Source organism: Rattus norvegicus, chromosome 10 (genome assembly GCF_021556685.1).
Source record: "Rattus norvegicus strain SHRSP/BbbUtx chromosome 10, alternate assembly SHRSP_T2T, whole genome shotgun sequence".
Classification (NCBI taxonomy): Eukaryota; Metazoa; Chordata; class Mammalia; order Rodentia; family Muridae; genus Rattus; species Rattus norvegicus.
The window spans coordinates 94,763,872-94,787,913 of NC_141543.1; the positions used below are offsets into that span (position 1 = coordinate 94,763,872).

General features: G+C 41.6%; 1 protein-coding gene across 1 annotated transcript in view; it reads right to left on the minus strand.

Moving 5' to 3' along the window:
• Positions 1–24,042, minus strand: part of Prp2l1 (proline rich protein 2-like 1) — a 78,691-nt gene that overhangs the window by 6,873 nt on the left and 47,776 nt on the right. The window contains 1 exon segment of the mRNA NM_001419907.1: positions 2,364–2,482. Coding sequence (NP_001406836.1) covers positions 2,364–2,482 — 119 coding nt within the window.

Consider the following 24,042-nt stretch of genomic DNA (forward strand, 5'->3'; position numbering starts at 1 on the left):
GAATAAGACATTGCCTTCAGTCAGAGAGAATTTGCAGCCCTTCCTTAGTCCACAGTCACACGGTCTAATCAAAGAAATTAGGGGTCAGAAAGTACTGGTGTGCCATTAGTTTATGGGGGAAACCAACCTAAACTTAATTCTTTAATAAGGTAACAAGAGAGTGTGTCATTGACAAAGTAACCCCCTAATTGAAACATCCCACAGGGTGCACACAGAATGTCTATTTAAGATAGCCAATGCACTAGTAGAGCCCAGGGCCTGAAGACAAAGCCGGTTTCTCTGCACATCTGACCACCCTGCAGAGAACCTTCTCCGCTCCTATACCTACAGTTTCCCATCTCAATCTGAAGGCCCATTAAGTTTCCTGTCTCCATCTTCTTAGTGTGCCTTGTGCTGATACACCCAGAGCTGAGCATGAAGGTGGATACCCTTTGAGTGTGAAGAGGGCAGAAATGTTAAAGCAAATGCCTCTCAGTCACATCTGTATTGGATGTCCCAATTTCTTCCCATGGGCTCTGGTGCCACATATTCCAGCTCCCAGAGTGGAAGGCGCATCCTTCTCTCTGTGCATCTTCCTGCTTCGTCCATTATATTTGGGACTGGGGCCTATGAAGTATAGGTAAAGGCATGACAGTTTTCTGGGTTCATTCCTATGTCCAGTTCATTTACAGAGCAATAGCTATTTATGAATAAACATTACTTGAGTCATAAAATGCACAAGGTCAGAGCTACTCTTGTCTGCTGCCTTTTCTCACTTCATTTCTTGTTCTTCTAGCTTCATGTGGGAACAATGCAGATCCTCTGACAGTGGGAAGGACAAGGCTAACACTGTACAGCTATGTTTCTGTCCCAGAGAATGAGGATTTTCTGTGGTAGTGAAGGCTCAAGGGGGTGGTGAAAAGAAAACTGTGGGCCTCTGGACAGCCTAGTGTTAGGGTGAGATGACTTAGGCACAAAGTGCCAGCAGTTGATGCTTCTGATGTATAAAAGAAGAGAAATGCTTATCTGCCATTTCTGGGGAAGAAGAGAATAACATAATTGGTAAACACATTTATTAAAAATAAGTAATTTTTATTTATATGAACAGCCAAATGCTAATTCTATTTACCATCCACTAGAGCAAGGGTAAAGATCTGCAACCAAGCTATTTAGACAAGAAAAGTGTCATATTATGAAATGAAGTTATAGCTAACATGCCTAATATATAGAAAAATATTTTAGGACTAAGTATAAACTATACCACTGAGCTGCATCCCTGGTCTCTTTTAAAATTAAAAACAAATTATGGTAAGTTCTCATAGTAGTAGTATATTAAAGCTCTAAACTCCCCAGGGGGTGCTTGTGTGTGCTGGTGCACCTGTGTGGATTCCTCACTATCCTCCCATAAGGAGAGGACAGAGGAGGAGGAGGAGGAGGAGGAGGAGGAAGAGGGAGAGGAGGAGGAGGAAGAGGAGGAAGAGGAGGAGAAGCAGTAACAAAGTAACTACTACAAGTAACATAGGGTCCCACAGCTAGAGAAAAAGATCATATAGTGTTAGATCTGCCCAATCTAGACATATAGTTTATAAATGTAATAACTAGATTATGTGAATTTTATATGGGCTTATTGGGGTTGGAAATTACCGCTGCACATTTTCACTAAAGGACCATCTTGCCTCAGCATCCTGAGGAGCTGAGATTACATGTGCCAACACACTCAGATGAGAAAATACTTAAAACTATGTGAATGATCTGGTGAGAGAAAAGATTGAGGTTGGAAACAAGTAGGGAGTTGGTCAAGTGTGGACATGAAGAGCTCTCTGTTCCATTGGCAGAGCAAAACAACACTCACTGGTCATGTTGAACAGAAGCTTGAGAGATTATAAATAAAAAAGTATCACTCATAGAATTACAAAAGTAGGGGTTGGGGATTTAGCTCAGTGGTAGAGTGCTTGCCTAGCAAGCACAAGGCCCTGGGTTCGGTCCCCAGCTCAAAAAAAAAAAAAAAAAAAGAAAAAGAATTACAAAAGTAAACTAAACAAAACCAATCTAGATATGTCAAAAAGACAAAGAGAATTTGAGACCTAATGCATACAAACCAGCTTACTGACTGCAGTGCACTACAGGCCTAAGGAATCACTGGAAGCAGTGTGCCAAGCAGACAGCAGAGTGCAGCCTGTAGTCCTTCATGCTTCCTTCCCATCCACTCCCTTCTCTTGTTTTCTGCACATGGAGCACTTCCATTTTCTAATCATGCATTAATAGCTCAGAGCTCAACTTTCAGCAATGAATGAATAAAAATTAGCAATTATTTTTATTGAATTTTCATTACTAGTTAAGAATTAAGACACAAAATTAAATCATTAATCGGGCAAGAGACTCACGACAATGTGTGGTGTTTGTCAGACATCCAGTGTTACAATGCACTTTGACTGTCTTGCAGACAACCTCAATATCAGCTTTAAATTTGCAGAGGCAGCAGGCCATGTGGCTAGGTAAGATCCTATAAATCGAACGACAGAGAGAACTGGTTATTGGAAATGGGTTACTGAGGTTAGAAGAGGCAGCCCAAGGCACCACAGGGTTGCAGAGGAAGGAGTACTTGGGGCATGTGGCATGGGCAGCTGGGTCTCGGAGACTCAATGCAAATTGCTGCTGATATTGAAAATGGTCATGGGGGGTGGCAGGGGTGCTCTATAGGTGGGTGTCAGGGTGGTTGTGTATGCCTAAAACAAAGATGTCGGAAGCAGAACTAGGTGACACTGATCCATAGAAGCATCTCTCCTGAGCTCAAAGTGTCATCTGGGTTCGTCATGCACAGCAAGAGGGCCTGAGTAAGCCTCCAACCTTTGGGCAATTTTCTCTATTCCTGTCAACAGAATATTAATGTAGGCCTAAAACAGCCTACTTTAACACGTACTTTGTGGTTAAATAGCAACCTAGATCACCACATCAACCAAATCTGGATTATTTTTGTGTTCCAAAAAACAAGGGCTATTTGGTATAGTGCTTATGACACACACACACACACACACACAAACACAAACACACACACAAACACAAACACACACACACACACACACACACAGAGAGAGAGAGAGAGAGAGAGAGAGAGAGAGAGAGAGAGAGAGAGAGAGACTTTAACACTTTGGGAGACACAAAGAGAAAGAGAACAAGGGATAATGAATAACATAATGAAATACAATGTAAAGAGAATCTGTGAATTCTGACTGATACTCAACAGAAAAGCAAGGTAGGTCTTTGCAAAAACACTAGCTTACTCATGAGGAAGATCAATTTGCAACCACCAAGTAACAGTTCTGTCAAATTTATCAAAAATAGTTAGGCGAAATGTTTGAGAATAGGGTCTTTAAGGTCTCAATGATTCCTAGGTTGGTTCATTGTTCTTTCTTTCCTTCTCTCCTTCCCTTCTATTCTTCCTCCACCTGTTTTTGGGTTTTTTGTTTGTTTGTTTTTGTTTTTGTTTTTGAGATAAGATCTCTCTATGCAGCCCTGGCTGTCATGAAACTTGGTATGTATACCATACTGGCCTCAAACTTATAGAGATCCACAAGTCTTCAGGCAACATTTTTCTGCACTCAGTGGAGGTTGTCTTTGTATGCCTTAAATGTTCATTTCTGTACTCACAGAGAGCTGAGTACTGACCAGATTCTGGTACTGCTATTCTCATGGTTCATCGCCAGTATTATATTTTGTACACACCCTTCCTCTCTTGCCTTTTTATTGGCTTAATCAAGAGCTAAAGGCCAATACTTGAAGCAGGAAGGGAGGGCAGGACTTCCGGGCAGAGAGAAGCACTCATGGAGAAGGATTGAGAGGTGATAAGATTTGACAGCATGCCACAGAGATGAAAGGAACAGGTGCTGGGACTGAGTGAGAGAGGTAATGAACCGCACGGCAGACACAGACTAAAAGGGTTAATTAAGTTAGATGAGCTAGCTGGGAGGTAGCCTAAGTGAAGGCCTAAGCCATAATAAAAATTAGTAAGTCTCTGTGTCAGTATTAAAAAAACCCAACATGAGAGCATGTAAATTTAAGCTTAGGGCCTGAGAAAAGTTCCAGACACAGGGAAGGCCAGGCTTCCTAGGACCCTCAGTTCTCAGGCATGCCAGTCACTCACAACATGGGGCACACGGCTTTTTTCAGAGCACTTGCTTTTGTTGTACGGGTAGGCTGGCGAAAGAACGAGAGCACTTCATGAGCAGCTGGCATCCTGCTCTGTGAGCAGGCAGATGACACAAACCTTGGAGACTGCAGTTTCTCACCTCCAAGCATGGTGGGTGGAAACTGCAGCTCACTCTGGACTGCCACATCCCCAGTCAGATCAGCACCACAGCCCAGGGCTAAGTGGCAGCTGATGCCTGTGGTAGGCAGAGAGGCTCGTCACGTGGCTGGCAGAGTGGCTGTAGCCAGAGTTGGGTGGAGATGGAACCAGTAGTGCATCGCGGTGGACTGACTCTTGGTGAGCTGATGCCGCTGAGAAGCCTGCAAGTATTGCACGGGTGGAGGGACCGCCCCTTCCTGTCCGGCAGACTGTGGTGGGTGGCTGGGCCCTTTAAGGCTTGAAAGGAGCATCAATGACTGCAGGCTGCACAAGCCAGGCCCAGACTGAGAAGCTAAAGTCCCTCACACAAACAAGCCTCTGGTCCAGTATTGTATGTTTGAAATGCACTTTCAACTTCAGGTGCTAAAGAAAGAAAAGAAACCGGGTATAGACAGTCATAGAGAAAATGTACATATTTTGAAAATAATGAAGTCTTCGAAGGAAGGAGAGAGTAAGAGAGAGTAAAAAGAAAATATTTTGTGTTTAAAAACACAGAATGAAGACTACAATGGCAGAGGGAACTTGGGCCTGTGTAATTTCATTTCAATTACGAGAATAGAAATAATTATATTTTTGGTAATGATTGCAATCTTATATATCTTCTTTAAGAAAGATCAGAATGGACCCTCTTTGCATTCCATTTTTCCAGTCCACACTTCTAAATGTAATCCCAGTTCTGTACTCCATTTCCCAGACCACACCTCTGCCTGCATCCCTTGAGGCCTGCTACTACCCAGACCAGCCAGCTCTACCTGCACTCACAGAGGCCTGCTGACACCAGTAACAACCAGATGGCTAAAGGCCAGAATAAGAACACAATCAAAGAAACCCAGGGCAATGCGGCAGCACCAGAAATCAGCTACCCTACTACAGCAAGCTTTGGCTATCCTAACAGACCTGAAGTGGGATAAAATGACCTGAAACCTAATCTTATGAAGATGATGAGGCCTTTAAAGAGGAAATGAATAAATCCTTTAAAGAAATAAAAAAAAATACAATGAAAGAGGTGAGGGAAATGAATAAAACTGTTGAAGATCTGAAAATGAAAATAGAGGCAATATAAGAAACACAAACTGAGGGACTCCTGGAGGCAGAAAACCTAGAAAAATAACAGGAACTACAGAGGCAAGCATCGCTGACATAATACAAAGATGGAAGAGATTCTCAGGTAAAAATGCAGAATTGGTAAAAGAAAACGCCAAGTCTAAAAAGTTTCCAACATACACAAAAAAAAAATAACCAGGAACCTCGCTGATCCCCGTCCGCAGCTCACTGCTCCCAAACCAGTGGGAGAGAGAGCTCAACGCCCGGACAGGTGGGCACTCCTGAGGCTGCAGAGCAGAAGAGACCACCAACACTGCCCACCCCTGCCCACATCCCTGGCCCAAGAGGAAGCTGTATACGGCCTCTGGGATCCGGTAGATAAGGGCACTGGAGCAGCAGGTCCCCTGCGCCCGAGACACCGCCGGAACCTGAAGGAACCGACCGGATAAACAGTTTCCTGCATCCAAATCCCGTGGGAGGGAGAGCTAAACCTTCAGAGAGGCAGACACGCCTGGGAAACCAGAAGAGACTACACTCTGCACACATCTCTGACTCCAGAGGAAAACACCAAACGCCATCTGGGACACTGGTGCACGGGGGCTCCCGGAAAGGGCAGTGCAGGTCCTCCTGGTTGCTACCCTCGAGGAGAGCTCATAAGCAATACCCCACGAGCAAACTTGAGCCTCGGGACCACAGATAAGACCAACTTTTCTGCTCCAAGTGACCTGCCTGGTGAACTCCAGACACAGGCCCACAGGAACAGCTGAAGACCTGTAGAGAGGAAAAACTACACACCCGAAAGCAGAACACTCTGTTCCCATAACTGGCTGAAAGAAAACAGGAAAACAGGTCTATAGCACTCCTGACACACAGGCTTATAGAACAGTCTAGCCACTGTCAGAAATAGCAGAACAAAGTAACACGATAATCTGATGGCGAGAGGCAAGCGAAGGAACCCAAGCAACAGAAACCAAGACTACATGGCATCATCGGAGCCCAATTCTCCCACCAAAGCAAACACTGAATATCCAAACACACCATAAAAGCAAGATCTAGATTCAAAATCATATTTGATCATAATGCTGGAGGACTTCAAGAAAGACATGAAGAACTCCCTTAGAGAAACGCAGGAAAACATAAATAAACAAGTAGAAGCCTGTAGAGAGGAATCACAAAAATCCCTGAAAGAATTCCAGGAAAACACAATCAAACAGTTGAAGGAATTAAAAATGGAAATAGAAGCAATCAAGAAAGAACACAGGGAAACAACCCTGGATATAGAAAACCAAAGGAAGAGACAAGGAGCTGTAGATACAAGCATCACCAACAGAATACAAGAGATAGAAGAGAGAATCTCAGGAGCAGAAGATTCCATAGAAATCATTGACACAACTGTCAAAGATAATGTAAAGCGGAAAAAGCTACTGGGCCAAAACATACAGGAAATCCAGGACTCAATGAGAAGATCAAACCTAAGGATAATAGGTATAGAAGGGAGTGAAGACTCCCAGCTCAAAGGACCAGTAAATATCTTCAACAAAATCATAGAAGAAAACTTCCCTAACCTAAAGAAAGAGATGCCCATAAGCATACAAGAAGCCTACAGAACTCCAAATAGATTCGACCAGAAAAGAAACTCCTCCCGTCACATAATAGTCAAAACACCAAATGCACAAAATAAAGAAAGAATATTAAAAGCAGTAAGGGAAAAAGGTCAAGTAACATATAAAGGCAGACCTATCAGAATCACACCAGACTTTTCACCAGACTATGAAAGTCAGAAGATCCTGGAGAGATGTCATACAGACCCTAAGAGAACACAAATGCCAGCCCAGGTTACTGTATCCTGCAAAACTCTCAATTAACATAGATGGAGAAACCAAGATATTCCATGACAAAACCAAATTTACACAATATCTTTCTATAAATCCAGCGCTACAAAGGATAATAAATGGTAAAGCCCAACATAAGGAGGCAAGCTACACCCTAGAAAAAGCAAGAAACTAATCATCTTGGCAACAAAACAAAGAGAAGAAAAGCACACAAACATAACGTCACATCCAAATATGAATATAACAGGAAGCAATAACCACTATTCCTTAATATCTCTCAACATCAATGGTCTCAACTCCCCAATAAAAAGACATAGATTAACAAACTGGATATGCAATGGGGACCCTGCATTCTGCTGCCTACAGGAAACACACCTCAGAGACAAAGACAGACACTACCTCAGAGTGAAAGGCTGGAAAACAACTTTCAACCCACTAAGGTATGTTGCATTATGCTGTGTTTGTAAGTTGTAAGGGCACTAGAGGAAGGTATAGTTATAAATACCATCTAAGGCCACGTAACCAGTTGCAGAAACAAGGATTATAAAGTAATATGAATGCTTCTGTTTTATTTTGTTAAGAACACATTTGTATAGCTATTTGTGCTTTCTTCCAATTTCTTGAACATCGATTGGTATTTAGTTGAGATATTAAAAGAACGTTCTCAAGGAACACTGCCCCATTGTAAATTTGCAAATGCATTTGCGACTGTACAAGGAATAGTTATATTACGTTAGGCATATTCATGACCCTATTATTGCTTCATGTGAACATGAGATATTCTTTGTGTCAAGTTGACAATGGTGGATTATAATGGCTATTCCTGGTTGTCAACCTGACTATATCGGGAATGAACCACAATCCAGAATTGGAAGGCGCACTTGAGATCCTGATCTTGAGGCATAGTGGCCATGAATCCCAGGAGACTAAGGGAAAAAGATCTCTGAATTCAAGGTCATCTGGGACAAAGCAAGTCCTGGATCTAGTGATGGCACACATCTTTAATATGGGCCACACTTTCTGCTGGAGACTTACATAAGGACATTGGAGAAAGGAAGACTCTTTCTTCCTCACCTGCTTGCCTTGTAAAACTCAGCAACTACTAGATCACTGGACTTTCATTCACAGCTGCTGCTGACCATTGTTGGGGAGTTGGAATAGACTGTACGTCATTATAATACATCCCCTTACTATATAGAGACAACCCATAAGTTCTGTGACTTTAGAGAACCCTAACTAATACAGAGACCATAGTCTTACAGAGTCTTAACGTTGTCTTAAAAGATTTAAATACAGTAATGCCCTATGGCTTATATTCACCCTATATAATAATTGGGCCAAAAGACTAGAGAGAGTTGATGTCAGCCATCTCAGAACCCGACCCTCAACTATGATGGCTGACATGGTAGAAAGAGGAGGCTTCAGTTATGGAGCAACAAGCCAGACTAGAGGCATCAGTATTGTCAAGGATCAGTTACTAGGTGAAGGTCAATATTCTGAATTAAGAGTATGGATTATGTTTGATGTCATTTTAGAACAATGTTGTAAAGTAGCTGTAAATGTTTTGGACAAGCATATGAACCATTTACAAAGATAACCCAGGGTTTAATGGCTTTTTACAAAGATAACTTCAGTTCTAAATAGAGCAATATCAGATCCAAGTGCTAGAGAAATTTTGATTGAATCTTTAGCTTTTGAAAATGCTAATGCTGAATGCAAAAGGGCTATTGGACCATTAAGGGTCAGATCTGCACCTGTTTATGAATGGATTAAAACTGCTGCAGACATTGAATATAATGCTCACAAATAAGTTATGGTTAGACAAACAATGAAAAGGATTAAGAACTCAAAATAACCATTGCTGTAGTAATGAAAGTTATTTCATAAGAACTGTAGACAAACAGTTCCTAAGAATAAATTTTTCTCTAACAGTAATCCAGGGAGGAAGTTTCTTGGATATGTGGAAGATGTGGAAGGAATCTACAGGGCTATGAATGATTATCCACAGATATCCTACTGTTGGATATTCCTTACTGTTGGAATTACCTAAGTAATTGACTAAGGGACCTTGCTCAGGGTGTGGCAAAAAATAAAAAAACCGAAAAACCAAAAAAAAAAAAAAACAAAAAACAAAAAACCCACACGAGCCATCTGTTTGTTTCCTGTCAGCCAAGGAAAAACTGTGCTTGAAAGTGACTAGAAAAATTAAAACCTGACAGGACAAACAACACTGCTCAAAGCTTAGCTAAACCATTTAACAGAAATAGAGCAGTTCTTGTAGATAGACTGAGAGATTCCAAAGATAGCAGAAAACAGATATTTTAGCAAACTGCTAGAAATGAAGAGAGACCAAGGTTGAAATTACGATGAGATGTAATTAAGATTAAAGACCTAGTGGCTATAGGACCAAATGCAACGATAATATCACAAGCTTCCTTGAATCCAATTTGGCCATTTCAAAAGGTATCTACACAGTTCCTAGGAACTGGGACATTGTTTCAGGTAAAACAAAGTCGAAAATGAATTAAATGCATAGGACCAGAGGTCATGTAGGAAAATTAAAGCAATATATGGCCCTTAAATAAAACTGTAAAGCAGTTATATCCATGAAATTATAAACAAGAGATTTATTACAGCAGTAGGAAGCACTGATTAACATTTCTCCAGCTTCAGAGATAAGCTGTAAAAGAGATGTTCCTGAGAAAGATATTGGAAAATATTATCAAAAACACTTACAGACTGCCCAAGCTCCATAATCTGGACACAATAGAGGTTGGCTCTCCAAATTTATAAGGAGTGAGAATACCAACTACCCTACCATTAAACTGGTTCACTGACAAGCCTGTCTGTGTAGATCAATGTCTCTTAAATAAAGAAAAGTAAACAGCTGGTCCAAGAGCAGCTGGAGGCTAAACATATAGAAACCCTTGGAATTCTCCTATATTTGTTATTAAAAAGAAATCTGAAAGAAGGAGTATGCTGACAGATCTGAGAGCAATCAATAAAGTCATTCAGCCTATGGGTTCTGTACAACCTGGAAATCTCTTTAAGTTCTTTGTTACCTAAGACATGGCCTATTACAATGATTGATTTAAAATATCACTTTTCTTCAACACCCCTTGAGAAATAAGATACGGAAAGATTTCCTTTCACTGTGCCCACATTTAATCGTGCCATACCAACCAAGAAATATCAATGGAAGGGATGTAAAACAGTCCTACCTTATTTCATTGTGCAACAGCAGTTGGAAATAATTCATAACAAGTTTCCTCAATCTATAATTTATCATTATATGGATGATATCTTGCTACCTGATTCAGATTCAGATGCCTTAGGGAAAAATATTTGGCAAAGAGAATTTTACCTTGTTGGGAATTACAAATTGCTCCTGAAAAAAAATCAAAGAGGAGATTCTATAAACTATCTAGGATATAAGATAGTTCTGCAAAAAAAAAAAAAATGCAGCCACAGAAGATACAGATCAAAAGAAATCAATTACAAACCCTTAATGATTTTCAAAAAATGTTGGGAGATATTAATTGGCTAAGTCCCAAAATTGGACTAAGTACTCAAAAGCTAAATACTTTATTAAACACCAAGTAGTTTATTAAAAGCCTTACAAGGTTATTCAGATTTAAACAGTCCAATAAAATTAGCAGCTGAAGCTGAAAAGAATTGGCTTTGGTAGAAAAGAAATTACAGGATACACATGTGCACCACTTGGATTCAAAGCAGAAAAGAGCAGTAATATCTTAGAATGAATATTTTACCATATAAACAGACTTTAAAACTTATATAAAAGTGTTTCTGATTTGATTGTGAAAGGGAGAATAAAACCATCAGTTAGCACAAACAGACACAGCAGAAATTGTAGTGCCTGATACTAATGCTGAAATTACCTTATTATGGTTAATAATGAGGATGGGAAAAGAGCTTACAGTGACTTTTGGGTGGCAAAAATTAACAACAAATATCCCAAAAGCTAGCAACTTCAATTTATAAAAAGAACTAATTGGATTCTTCCTTGCATAGTGAGAGGAACACCAATTTCTAAAGCTCTAACCTTTTATACAGATGCAAATAACTCAGGAATGGTAGATCATAAGTCAGAAAATATAAGTGTTGAAGGATATTTAATCATATTGTGACCTCTGAGATTGTGTTATTGTAGTGTGACTCAGCCCTTTTTGCACATTTAATTCCTCTGGCTGGAATACAGACATGCTCTTAGTAAACACCTCTAATCCCAAACAATGAAGGTAAAGTTAGTTTGTGGAGGGAAGTTGCCATTTTTGAAAGTGACATCTGAGTAGCAGACAAAGTGATGAATCAGAGAAAAATTTGACAGAGTAAGATATGCACAATTCTCATGAGAAGAAATGGGAAAAGGAAGCTACTTAAGGGAGCAGTGCAGAGAGGAGAGGAGAGGAGGGGAGGGGAGGGGAGGGGAGGGGAAACAAGCTATACACAGGTAAAGTTAAATAAGCCACAGAATGAGAAGGAGCCAGGAGATTAGAACACACTGTAAAAGTTAATATGAGGCCAGGCAAAGCAGGAGAGAGAGAGAGAGAGAGAGAGAGAGAGAGAGAGAGAGAGAGAGAGAGAGAGAGAGAGAGAGAGAGAAGCTAGATTGAATCAGTTAGCTTGGAAGGGGGTTTGAGCCAGAAGAGCTGAGCTGAACCAGCCAGCCAGAGATAAAAGATCAGAAACATAACTAGATAGTGTGAGCTATTTAGCAGCAAGTCTCAGAGGTTGAAAACATTCTAGGCCTAGAAAATATTATTCAGAGGCTAGAAGCTTCCAAGACTAGGTCTAGGACAGCAGACTCAGGCAGTAAGCTTCAGAGATGACAACTGCTTCTGGCAAAAGTTTCTGTTATATATAAATAAAATAATTCAAAGTCCAAGGCCTCACCTCAAAAATCAGATTTAATGCTCTTTTCCTGGTTCTATTAGATTTTCTAGAACCTCTTAATAGGTACTGACTCTCAACATGCAGAGAGAGTTGTTTTGCATATAGAAACTGCTGAAATTATTGCAGAATTAACCTTGTTATTTATACAACTGTGGCAAGTAACCTGAAACAGAAATCATCTAATATATATAATCCACATTTGATCTCTTATAGGTTTGCTAGGACCATTGTCATTAGGAAATGAGGAGGTAGAAATATTATTAATAGTAACTTTTAGAGGCATCAATTTTTCATAAAAGACATCCTGTAAATAATAAAAGATTAGAGAAAAACTTTTCTCTAATTTGGCAATAAGTCAAGAAAATGATAAAGAATTGTCCTACTTGTTTATATAATCACCATTACCTATCAGAAGTGACCCTAAAAATAACCAAAGTAATGTAATTTGGCAGATGGATGTTTCAGGTTGCAGAGTTTGAAAACTAAGTATGTATGTCATACAACTGACACCCATTTAGGATTATAATGGGCTCCTTGAGTTTTGAAAAGGCTGATTCTGTAACTACACATTTATTAGAAGTGATGTCTATATTAGGGATGCCTCTATAGATTAAAACTGATAATGCTCTGGCATATGTATCTAGTAAAACACAACAATTCTTTAAATGTTACAACATAAAAACATTACAGCATGCAAGTGACATTCTGGAGAGGATACATTGTATCGCGTAGTCTGTGATGGGTGAACTCTGGTTTGCAGGGCCTCTATAGATCTCACTTCAGAATTGATTCTTGCAGGTGATATGCCTTCCCTGTCATTATTAAATTAATATAATTCTTCCTGGGCACCAGTCCACATTACTGGGCAGATTTTCTGTAGATCAATGAAGATGTACTTTCTTGTAGCAATGTTATGTAGACGAACTGATGATTTCATAGTTCCTAATAATGATTCTATAGAATTCCTAAATTTATAAAAGTAAAATTTGAGCCATCTATAGAAAAGGCTGCAATTAGGGCTCTGTAAACCTTTATGTGTCATGGGCTAATTGCATTAAGATAGAAGCAGGCTTGAAACGAATTTACAATCAAGGAAAACATTCCTTTTAGGCTATCTGTAAAATCACTATCTGATAACTAAGGTCATAAACTGGAAATGGATAATTTATTAGGTGCAAGAACAAAAAAATGTTGACTGGATTTATCTATACAAAACAGAGAGCACAGAGAGAGCAGAGAGAGCAGAGAGCAGAGAGAGAGCAGAGAGCACAGAGAGAGAGAGAGAAAGAGAGAGAGGGGGGGGAGGGAGAGCACAGAGAGCAGAGAACAGAGAGAGAGAGAGCAGAGAGAGCACAGATAGCAGAAAACACAGAGAGCAGAGAGCACAGAGAGCAGAGAGAGCAGGCAGGCTTCTTCTTACCATGAGACAGGGTTTTTCTTAACAGCAGGTTTCTTCTTACTGACAAGGACAGGGCTTTTCATACTCATAAAAGTCGACATTTTTTTCTTTCTCTAAGCAATAAAGTTTGGAGCTTACATTTCATCCAGAGTGAGTTCTTTCTGCACTGGTGCTTGCTCAATAAACCTGCTTGAAGATTTTGCTCCATCTACCAAACATACATACATACATATATGCAAACACACATACATACATATATATACACACATACATACATGTGTGTGTGTATGTGTAAGTATATGTGTATGTATTTAAGTATGCATGAATACTTGTGGGGTTGATGAGGCAGGTGGTCGGACCCAACAAAAAATGTGAATGTGCCTGTATATAAATGTGTGTGTTTCTATACATTGTCTATGTAAAAGTTTCTGTTTCTGTGAGCATGACTTTCTTTTCCTGGTTCACTAAAATTTATTTGCTCCAAGCCCCCTTCTTGCTTGGTCAGTGAGAGGTCAGGCACCTGGGCAAGAGAAAAATGATCTTTAGCAATGAATCCTCTACTGAATTCCCTGGTGCTATACAGGATATGTTAATTGCCAGAGAATTATAAAGTAAGAGTTATGTTTTCTAGTGCTTATGCAAGCACAGAGAATTATAAATAATAAGGGAGGCAAAGAATTAATTTCCCCCAGTGCTTAATGAGGCACAGAACAGCAAGAAAAAGTTAAATTTCTTACCAGGCCAGAGATCATCAGTGTTTTAGCTGTGTTCAATGCTGTATTCCACTTTAGCACCCCTTCTAAGGCCAGTCAGGCCCCCAGCAAAACAAGTTACTAGTATACCTTACAATCATACAGGTCAATCGGTTGTGTAGAGATCTAACAGGACTTTAAAGGAAGTGCTCATAGCAACCCCATAGGAAGACCAGCAGTCTCAACTAACCTGGACCCCCGAGATCTCTCAGACACTGAGCCACAAACCAGGCAGCATACACCAGCTGATGTGAGGCCTCCAACACATGTAAAGTGGAGGACTGCCGGGTCTGGGACTCAGTCAGAGAAAACGCACCTAACCCTCAAGAGACTTGGGGCCTCAGGGAGTGGGGAGTTTTGGTGGGATGGGGGAAGGGGAGGGACATCCTCCTGGAGACAGGGGTGGGGGGTGGAGGTAAGTGTGGGATGTAGAACAGTTGGAGAGTAGACCAGGAGGGTGCTAAAAAGACTAAAGACTAAAAAATAGAATAAAATAAAATAAAATAAAAAAACAGAAGGGGGATATGCCATCTCCCAAAGATAGATTAAATAATGCTTTATTGATTTTTAACTTTTAAGATGTCAATGAGACAGGTAGCCCAGTTGCTGAAAACACTGGATCTTATAAAGGACTGTTAAGTCAGCCCATATATATTATAAGATTGTGTTGACTTCAGAATGGAAGTTAGGAAATGTGTTATTTTGGGGGAGAGAATTTGCTTTTTGTTTTATCAGGAAACGAAAAGATGTGGATTCCATCAAAATTAGTTAAGATTAGTTTTGAACAGGAGAGACCTGAAAATCCTGGCTGCCGACATGAAAGAGGTCCAGAAGAACAGCCAAGCAGGCATACAAATGCTAATTCAAGTCCCTCAGTGGGAAAGGATCTGAGACTGGCTGAGACATGAATGCCTCTGTGGAGCCAATGAGCCTTACTGGCTACAGAGTCCTCACGGTCTATTATTACAGCCATCCCTTTATAAGGCATGAGTGGAGATTATATTATAGTCTGGTTATACAGTCAACAGACCTATAAAGTTTGAGGCATTTCACCTGATCAAACATAGAGCAAGGAATCATCTTCAGCTACTTGTGTACACTGGACACAAATGCAGGAATGTATACTTCCTTTAAATGTTTGTGTTTTCAGAACAAAAAGACCAGACACCAATAAAGACAAAACACGTAGCCCAGGTGATCCAGCCCCACAGACTGCCACAGTTGCTACATCCAGGACAACTTCAAGTGGCTAGCTAAGTTGGTCCAGCTTCACAGACTGTTGCATCCACGACTTGCAGGCCCTATATTATCCCATCCCACAGAGAATGGGCAGCAACCATACAGCTAGCTCTCCTAGGACTTGGCCTCCACCCCAAGACAGCAGGAAGCTGTCTTAAGAATATGACATCCCCTTTCTCAAGAGGTAGGGTAGGTGTTTTTCAGTCATTCCGTGGGCGGTGGGTATTCACCATTGTTTAAAGGGCTGGAAGTTAGTAATGGTCTTGGTCAGGGAGGAAATAAAGGAGGTCAGGTTAAGAGATCTCTTTCTTACTCTCTCTATAGTCTATTCTTTCTCTCCTATCTAGTGTGAGGCGGAAAGGGGGGGGGATGAGAAGAAAATGAGGTGGTATAGGGATGAAAGACAAAAAAATTTAGAATATTGAACCTACTTTAGAAAGCAACTACAAGTCTCAAGTATTTTACATTGGTGTGGATCTTTGTTTACAAATAGGAATTTAGGGCTATTTTTGTTACAATGTATCTTATACATGTTTCAACTCTTGTCATTTAAAAATGTAGTATAAAGGTCTAATCCTATGAAAGCAACTAGTGTAGACAGTTTAGGATAACTAAAAATGCAAGTTAGTATATAGTCACATATAATAATCTTGTAGTCATGTTAGGTGCTAGTTTAGTTAATTACAGAAATAAGCTTATTTAGCCTCTTGTATACGTTTTTAAAGTTAAAACAGATAGTAAACAGAAATAATGTCTACCTATTCAGATAAACTTTAGATAGGTACTCTTTAAACACTTCAGAGATTTACAGAATATGACATTTAAGATGTTTTTAAAATAAAAGGCTTTTCATGACAGTGAGACACATCAGCTCCTGGCAGCAGCTATAATCTATCACAAAGATGATGATGGACACCAAAAGAAACCTCCTTATGGGGTTTGCTTCAACTGTCACAAAGCCACTAGCCACTGGGTAAAACACTGCTGATAGCATGCTGCCAGAACTGTGGATTAGCAGGACATTGGGAAGTTGATTAGCCAGCTTTGCACAGACAAGGTAGACCAGTCCTTCAAATTTCCTGCTTCACGGAAAAGGCTATCAGATATTCTGGGCCTGAAGGCTGAGGACTGGATGTCCCAGCATTACAAAGGAACCTTGGGTGACCGTCCAGACAGCCAGTACTCTCTATCATGTCTATAGTTTTAGAAGCTGCTTGCTGTCTACTTCCTGTTTACTCAGGTAATAAGTATTCCTTCTCAGGTTTCTCAATTCTCAGGTTTCTCATGGGGGAAGACAGATAGTCATAGTCTCACATATAGATTTAAATTGTTTAAGATTTAAGAAAGTGTTTTAAATCTAAAAATATGCTTATAGGTTGATAAGTGAGTTACGTTAGAAAATGATTTAGGTATAAAATTTTGAACTCACCAAGACAGGATAGATGGCAGAGTGCTTTCTCCAAGATTGCTAAATACAAATGGGCTGGACATTGTGAATGTAATTCTTACCTGATAGTTATCACAATTGTCCTTGGTATAGTTTATTGATGTTAGAGGAAAAGTCATTCATTTATTGGGTGATGTTGGGGTAACCTTTTTTGTGCACTGTGCAAAAGTTGTCTTGGTACTATTCAAATGTTGATTTCTGTGCCAGCAGAGAGCTGAGTACTAAGTGGATTTTGGTATTATTTTTATGGCTTATCAGCAGTATCATATTTTGTAAACACTCTTCTTTTCTCACCTTTAGACTGTCTTAAATAAAGAGGCAAAGGCCACAGCTGAAGCGGGAAGGGAGGGCGGAAGATCTGGGCATAGAGGGGGACTCGGAAGGACTGAGAGACAAGATTCACCAGTGTGCCACCCAGCATGACACCGAGGTGGAAGGGACAGGTGCTGGCACCGAATGTGAGAGGTTAAGGGCCACAAGGTGGGTGTGGACTAGAATAGTCCGCTTAACTAAGTTAGATGAGCAGCTGGTAGGTAACCTAAGCTATAATAAAAATAAGTCCCTGGCTCACTATTCAAAAGTTGGTGGGTTCAAGAAAGTCCGACAATACATGAGTTCCTGCCTTCTGTGCCAAGACAAGCCACTGGAGTCAAAAACTTAAAGGCTGGAAACAGAGTGGGGTTTCTTCAAATCTGGGAGTGCTTCTGGCTGCCATCAACTGTAGGAGAGGAGACTGTGGCTGCCTAGTACAGTATCCCCAGGCTCTGTGGCCTCTTAGTGAATTTGCCTCAGACTATCAGGTCTTTAGGATGTTCTGAAAGGCAGAACCAGGAAGTCCACTGGTGCTCTAGAAGTCTGGATAGCCATCCATGAGGTAACTCACCCCTGGGGACAATGGTTCTCACTGTCCTCAGCTGGCTAGCTGTTTCCTTTTTTTTCCCCTAGAAATGTGTGGATGATGAACAGACAAAAATTAGGCCATTCTGGGTCATTTTTCTCATTTTCATCTTCCTACTCTTCCATTTGTGTCTCGCCTTCTTCAAAAGAACGCCAGTTAGGCAAAACACAACCTAGGGCACTAAATGCTTATGGAAGAAGTGTCTAATATAAAATCAGAAGCTAACAGGATGAGAGCCCCTGCCCAAGACTCCCTGCTTTCAGATGCTTTCAGTGGATGTGAGGTTTGCATACGCTTGGTCCAGGAAGTGGCACTATTAGCAGGTGTGGCCTTTTTGGAGTAGGTGTGTCACTGTGGGTGTGGGTTTTAAGACCTTCCTCCTAGCTGCCTGGAAGTCTTCCACTAGCAGCCTTCAGATGAAGATGTAGAACTCTCAGCTCTGCCTGCACCGTGCCTGCCTGGATGCTGCCATACTCCCGCCTTGATGATAATGGACAAAACCTCTGAACCTATAAGCCAGCCCCAATGAAATGTTGTCCTTTATAAGACTTGCCATGGTCATGGTGTCTGTTCACAGCAGTAAAACCCTAAGACAGTGGATCAAAGTAGTAAAGGACTCATGAGGCACTTGTGTGCTGAGCAAGCAAACCATCCTAGTGAAGTCGCCCTCTCTAGCCAGTTTTTGCTGCTTTGTGGGTTCTTCCTTCTTCCACCCATTCCTCACCCTTTCAACCCACTGACACTAGATAGGGGAGACAAAACAGTAGAAAGGAAAGGGGTACTATCATTATTAGACTACATCCTACTGATTAGGGGTGTCAAGTTCCTTAGGGCAAGTTTGAACTTTGCTGTCAGGATATCTGATTTCGTCCTGTTGTTCCTTCTTTGAAAATGACTTAACCAACACCAACCAGCAATCCAATCAATAACCGACAAACCACTAACGACCCAACAACCTACCGGGGCCCTGGCATCTACATACCCTCTGAATTCCAAATAGCACACACTTGCACAAACTCTCTGCTACTGGCAAAATCGCACCCCTGTAGAGCACACAGCAAATCATAGTCAGCTGCTGAGAAGCAGCCTCGCATCCCCAAACCTGGGATTAAAACGAAAAAACATTCCCATAATACAAACACAAACTCTAAAATTCTCACTACATTTCCCTACTTTTGTTCTAAGCCATTAACTGTGATGTGTGTGGCAGGAAATTATGAACAGACATTTTCAATGAACTGAATGCTCTTTGGGCTGGCGTCTAAGGCTTTCAGGAGTCCTCTCCTGCTCGGTTCTAATCTTCATCAGTTACTTGTAGCCAAGTCTAGGGCATCACTTTCTGTTTGGTGTTTCCTAGCAGACAGCTTGTGTTTTTATTCATTATTTTTATTTTATTTTATTTCATTTTTTGTTGCAGGGCTTCAAGCTAGGTCTCCCATTTTATTTTCTTGCCTTGGATTTCTCTCTTGGATCTATACTCATGGATCCAGAGACAATCCCTGCCACATTGCCTGCACATCCCTGGAAGCCTGGGTCTTCTTTCTGGTTTATATTTAAAAAAAATCATTGCCTTCTTTTCCAGGGCAAAGTACCGTATTTCTCACAATTAACACACCGGACACATTGAAATCTGAGCCCTTTAGCAGTTAGGTCACAGCCTCTTTGCAAATGATTGTATTTTCTGCCATTGAAGCACCAGAAGCACCAGACATTTTGATATAGCAGACCTCTACATAGCTTGACCTATTTTGTTAGCATTGAACCTTTAGAACCAGTATTGGTTGTGTACCTTATTATCCATTCATCTATAGGTTCAAGACTTTAATGGTCTAATAACTTCTTACATTCAGTATTTGCATTTTGATATAGCTCTGTTCACAGCTGAGACTAATCTTTGTAAAAAAAGAAAAGAAAGCCAGTGAAGGCTTCCCCAGGGCTTTGTGTAACCTTTTATAAACGAGGTGGATCTTTTCCCAGGATTCTCACCTGTGTCCCAAGCTCTGAAAGCCACAAAGCAACCTTGTTCTACAGTAGCGTCAAGAGATTGAATCTGTCCTTGTACATCCCAGCACTGCCCTTCCCCCAGCAACTGGCATTTCACTGTATTTACTCCTCTCACTCTGTTTCACTGGCCAGTGTTTGTGGCTTCTTCCCTCTACCATGACAGCCATTGCTATTGTGGACCGGTCTCTAGTATAGCTGTCTGTAGGATGATGTCATTATGCAGGTGAAGGCAGGTACAGGATAGAACGAGGCCTGTCATTGGCCAAGAAGGAAGGATGGGCGGGAGAAAAGTTTTAGAGAGGAAAGAAGAGCAGCTGAGAGAACATGGCGGTGAATGTTAAGATTTCTCTCTGCACATTTACAGGTTGTTATGACTATTCTTAAGGGATGTGTATGTACAGGATTTTGTGTGTCTAGATGAACAAATTATATCTTATTTAAGTGGGAGTTTTTATCCTTATCAATTGGTTGCAAGTTTTTGTGTGTGGCTGTATTGTACATTGAGCATTTAACAAATAAATCTGGTTGCTGGGTCCCACTTTGTTGAGTCATGACTTCACTGGGTTATTGGGAGGGTGAGCAGAGTCCATGACAGGAAGCCATGCTAGGCTATAGGATGTCTGGGGTTAGCGTGGTGTGGGGCCACGCTAGCACTGCCAGCAGGACTTGATGTGAGTCATAGGCATGGCAACAACTGCCAAGGGGACAGCGTGTGAAAGTGGTAACAGAGAAACAAGAGCGCGTAGATTCTTGCGGAGTGGGCACTCGCCAGAACCAGGTTGCATGCCTTTTTAGTTTTACCACAACATGTCACCAATCCCATCCAGTCACCAATCCCATCCAGTCACCAATCCATCCAGTCTCCAATCCATCCAGTCTCCAATCCATCCAGTCTCTAATCCCATCCAGTCTCCAATCCATCCAGTCACCAATCCCATCCAGTCTCCAATCCCATCCAGTCTCCAATCCCATCCAGTCTCCAATCCCATCCAGTCTCCAATCCCATCCAGTCTCCAATCCATCCAGTCACCAATCCATCCAGTCTCCAATCCATCCAGTCACCAATCCATCCAGTCACCAATCCATCCAGTCACCAATCCCATCCAGTCTCCAATCCCATCCAGTCTCCAATCCATCCAGTCACCAATCCATCCAGTCTCCAATCCATCCAGTCACCAATCCATCCAGTCACCAATCCATCCAGTCTCCAATCCCATCCAGTCTCCAATCCCATCCAGTCTCCAATCCATCCAGTCACCAATCCATCCAGTCTCCAATCCATCCAGTCTCAAATCCATCCAGTCTCCAATCCCATCCAGTCTCCAATCCCATCCAGTCTCCAATCCATCCAGTCACCAATCCATCCAGTCTCCAATCCATCCAGTCACCAATCCATCCAGTCACCAATCCATCCAGTCTCCAATCCCATCCAGTCTCCAATCCCATCCAGTCTCCAATCCATCCAGTCACCAATCCATCCAGTCTCCAATCCATCCAGTCACCAATCCATCCAGTCACCAATCCATCCAGTCTCCAATCCCATCCAGTCTCCAATCCCATCCAGTCTCCAATCCATCCAGTCACCAATCCATCCAGTCTCCAATCCATCCAGTCACCAATCCATCCAGTCACCAATCCATCCAGTCTCCAATCCCATCCAGTCTCCAATCCCATCCAGTCTCCAATCCATCCAGTCACCAATCCATCCAGTCTCCAATCCATCCAGTCTCAAATCCATCCAGTCTCCAATCCCATCCAGTCTCCAATCCCATCCAGTCTCCAATCCCATCCAGTCTTCAATCCCATCCAGCCTTGGGGAACAGTTCTATTTTGAGTAACTCAGTTTAGAATTTGTTTCAGATATGGCAAGTGCATTTCATAGGAAAGCACAGCATCTTTAAAATGCCTTAGATCCATCATTTACTACAGGATGTCATACTATCTCATCATACCTTCCCCACTGTTAGCAGGCATATATGCTCTATGACTACCTGCAAAACTGATGGTGATGATCTTGTAGCCCTGGGGCCACCAGTCCTCACATTCTGGTAGCATGGCTGGTTAGAGATTAACCCTTTCTCCTGAAATGGGCTATTTGACCAGATTGTCCTCTGGCCCTTTCAACCTTTTTTGCCCTGTCGACTGCCCTCTGCACAGTATCTCTCCCTCTTTCCTCCTGCAGGAAGCTCCTGCTCTCTCGCCCAGTCACTAGAACTATGCCCTTTGCTCTCCCTTGTCTGGCACTCCTCGCTTCCCGAGGACTTCCACTTCTACCCACAGTTTTTCCAGTTGCACAGACAACTCTCAACCCTCAGAAACACGAGCAGGGTGACCCTTTGGTCTTCAATTTTAGCCATGTTTTGTTTCTTAGGTCCTTCCATTTCCACCCGCAACTTTTCCAGTTGTTCAGCCATTATTCCAATCTTTTTTTTTTCCTTCCGATCTTATTTGAAACAGAATTATATGAAGAAGAAGAAAAAGCAGAAAGTTGGCTCTAGAAGAAGAGTGGGGAGATTTCTCAGCAGAAGGCACCACAATAAATTTTGCTGGTGTCTTGGGGAAAAAAAAATCCATTCCTCCACAGTATTTAAAACCAACTTTCCCATGACTGGGCACCACTTACAACTAGCTTTTGGTACTTTGTGGGTTCTTCTTTTTTCCCCCTTCTCTATCATTTTCCTACCCTTTCAACCCCCCAACACTAGATAAGAGATTTAAAAATAAAAGGACAGAAAGGAAAGGGGCAATGTTACCTTTCGACTACTTCCTGCTGATTAGGGGTGTCAAGTTCCCTGGGGACTGACTGTGCATGTCTGTATCTCTAGAGATGGTAAGAATTCCAAGTCCTTTGGAATACACTAGGATTCTATTGTTGCTGATTCTTTTTCTGCTCTTGCTACTTTCTTTCCCTGCCTGTAGTGTGCTCTCCTCTTAGTGTTGACTGTGAGGCTTTGATTCTGCATCTTTGGCATCACCAGGGATGAATTCCTGTGTCTTATCACATGGAGGCTCCTACAGTGCTGCCACTTCTCCTCCAGGTCCTCATCTTCCTCAGAAAGCAATGGCTTTCTCTTTTGGCACACCTGAAGCTGAGTCATAGCCATAATTCTTCTGAAGGCATAAATAAATAAATCTACAGGCATCTGGAAGGAGTGCTAAAGCAGCACCACACGGTTCCTGTCAGGCTCTGAGCACTGCGTGTCACCTGACCGTGAGCTTGCCTGTTATTTGCATCTTGAGCAGCTTCCGCAGAATCTTCAGAAACATTATTTGCAAAACTGTCCTGCCACTTGAGTGTTTTTCTTCCTACAACCTGAGAGAGACCCGTGGAGGGACTTGTGCTACCTTACTAAAGAGGAAAGGATGGCAGAAGAGACCATGCTAGGCAGCTAAGCACTGCCTGGCCCTTTGCAGTGAGGGTCAGCCTACAGCACTGGCCAGTACATACAAATCATGACTATTTGGTCCCCCTCTACATGGTTTCCAGACTGATATCCTCCAGACGTTTACCCCAGTGATGTCCTTTTCCACTTGGGCTGCACTTTCAATTCTGGGTAACTCAAAGATCTCTTATGTAAGTCACACAAAAAAGCACAAACTGGAGAAGAAAAACAGCTAGTGTGTCATACATAAAAATGTAAAAACATGTGCTCTTCAGGAGACACTTCATTAGTGAACATAAACTATAACCAGAGAAAAGATACTTACTGAACACATATGAGACAAAACTTTGTACGCACAGTCCAGAATGCAAACTTTACGCAAGGTTGCTTCCTATGTGTGGGCATGTGCCATACTCAGAACACATATGGTAGAAGGAGATTATTGGAAGTTGTCCTTAGACCTTCACACGTGTGCCATGGAATATGCTCACCATACACATTCATGTGCACAAATACATACACGCAAAATAGAGAAAAATAGATCCTTGCTAAGAAACTGGATATAGTGGCAAAAGTGTAAAGGCAAAGGCACGAGGACAGCACAAGTTCAAGGGCAACCTGAGCTATATAAAAAGACCCCGTGTCTCAAAGACAAACTGAAACCAATGCTCAACAGGAACAAAAAAAAAAAAAAAACCAGGATTCAGATATAGACACAGGCTTAAACGCACGCCACTAAAACACACTGTAGTGTAACTAGACACTACACAGCACTGGTTGTTAAGTAAATGCAACACAGACTACAA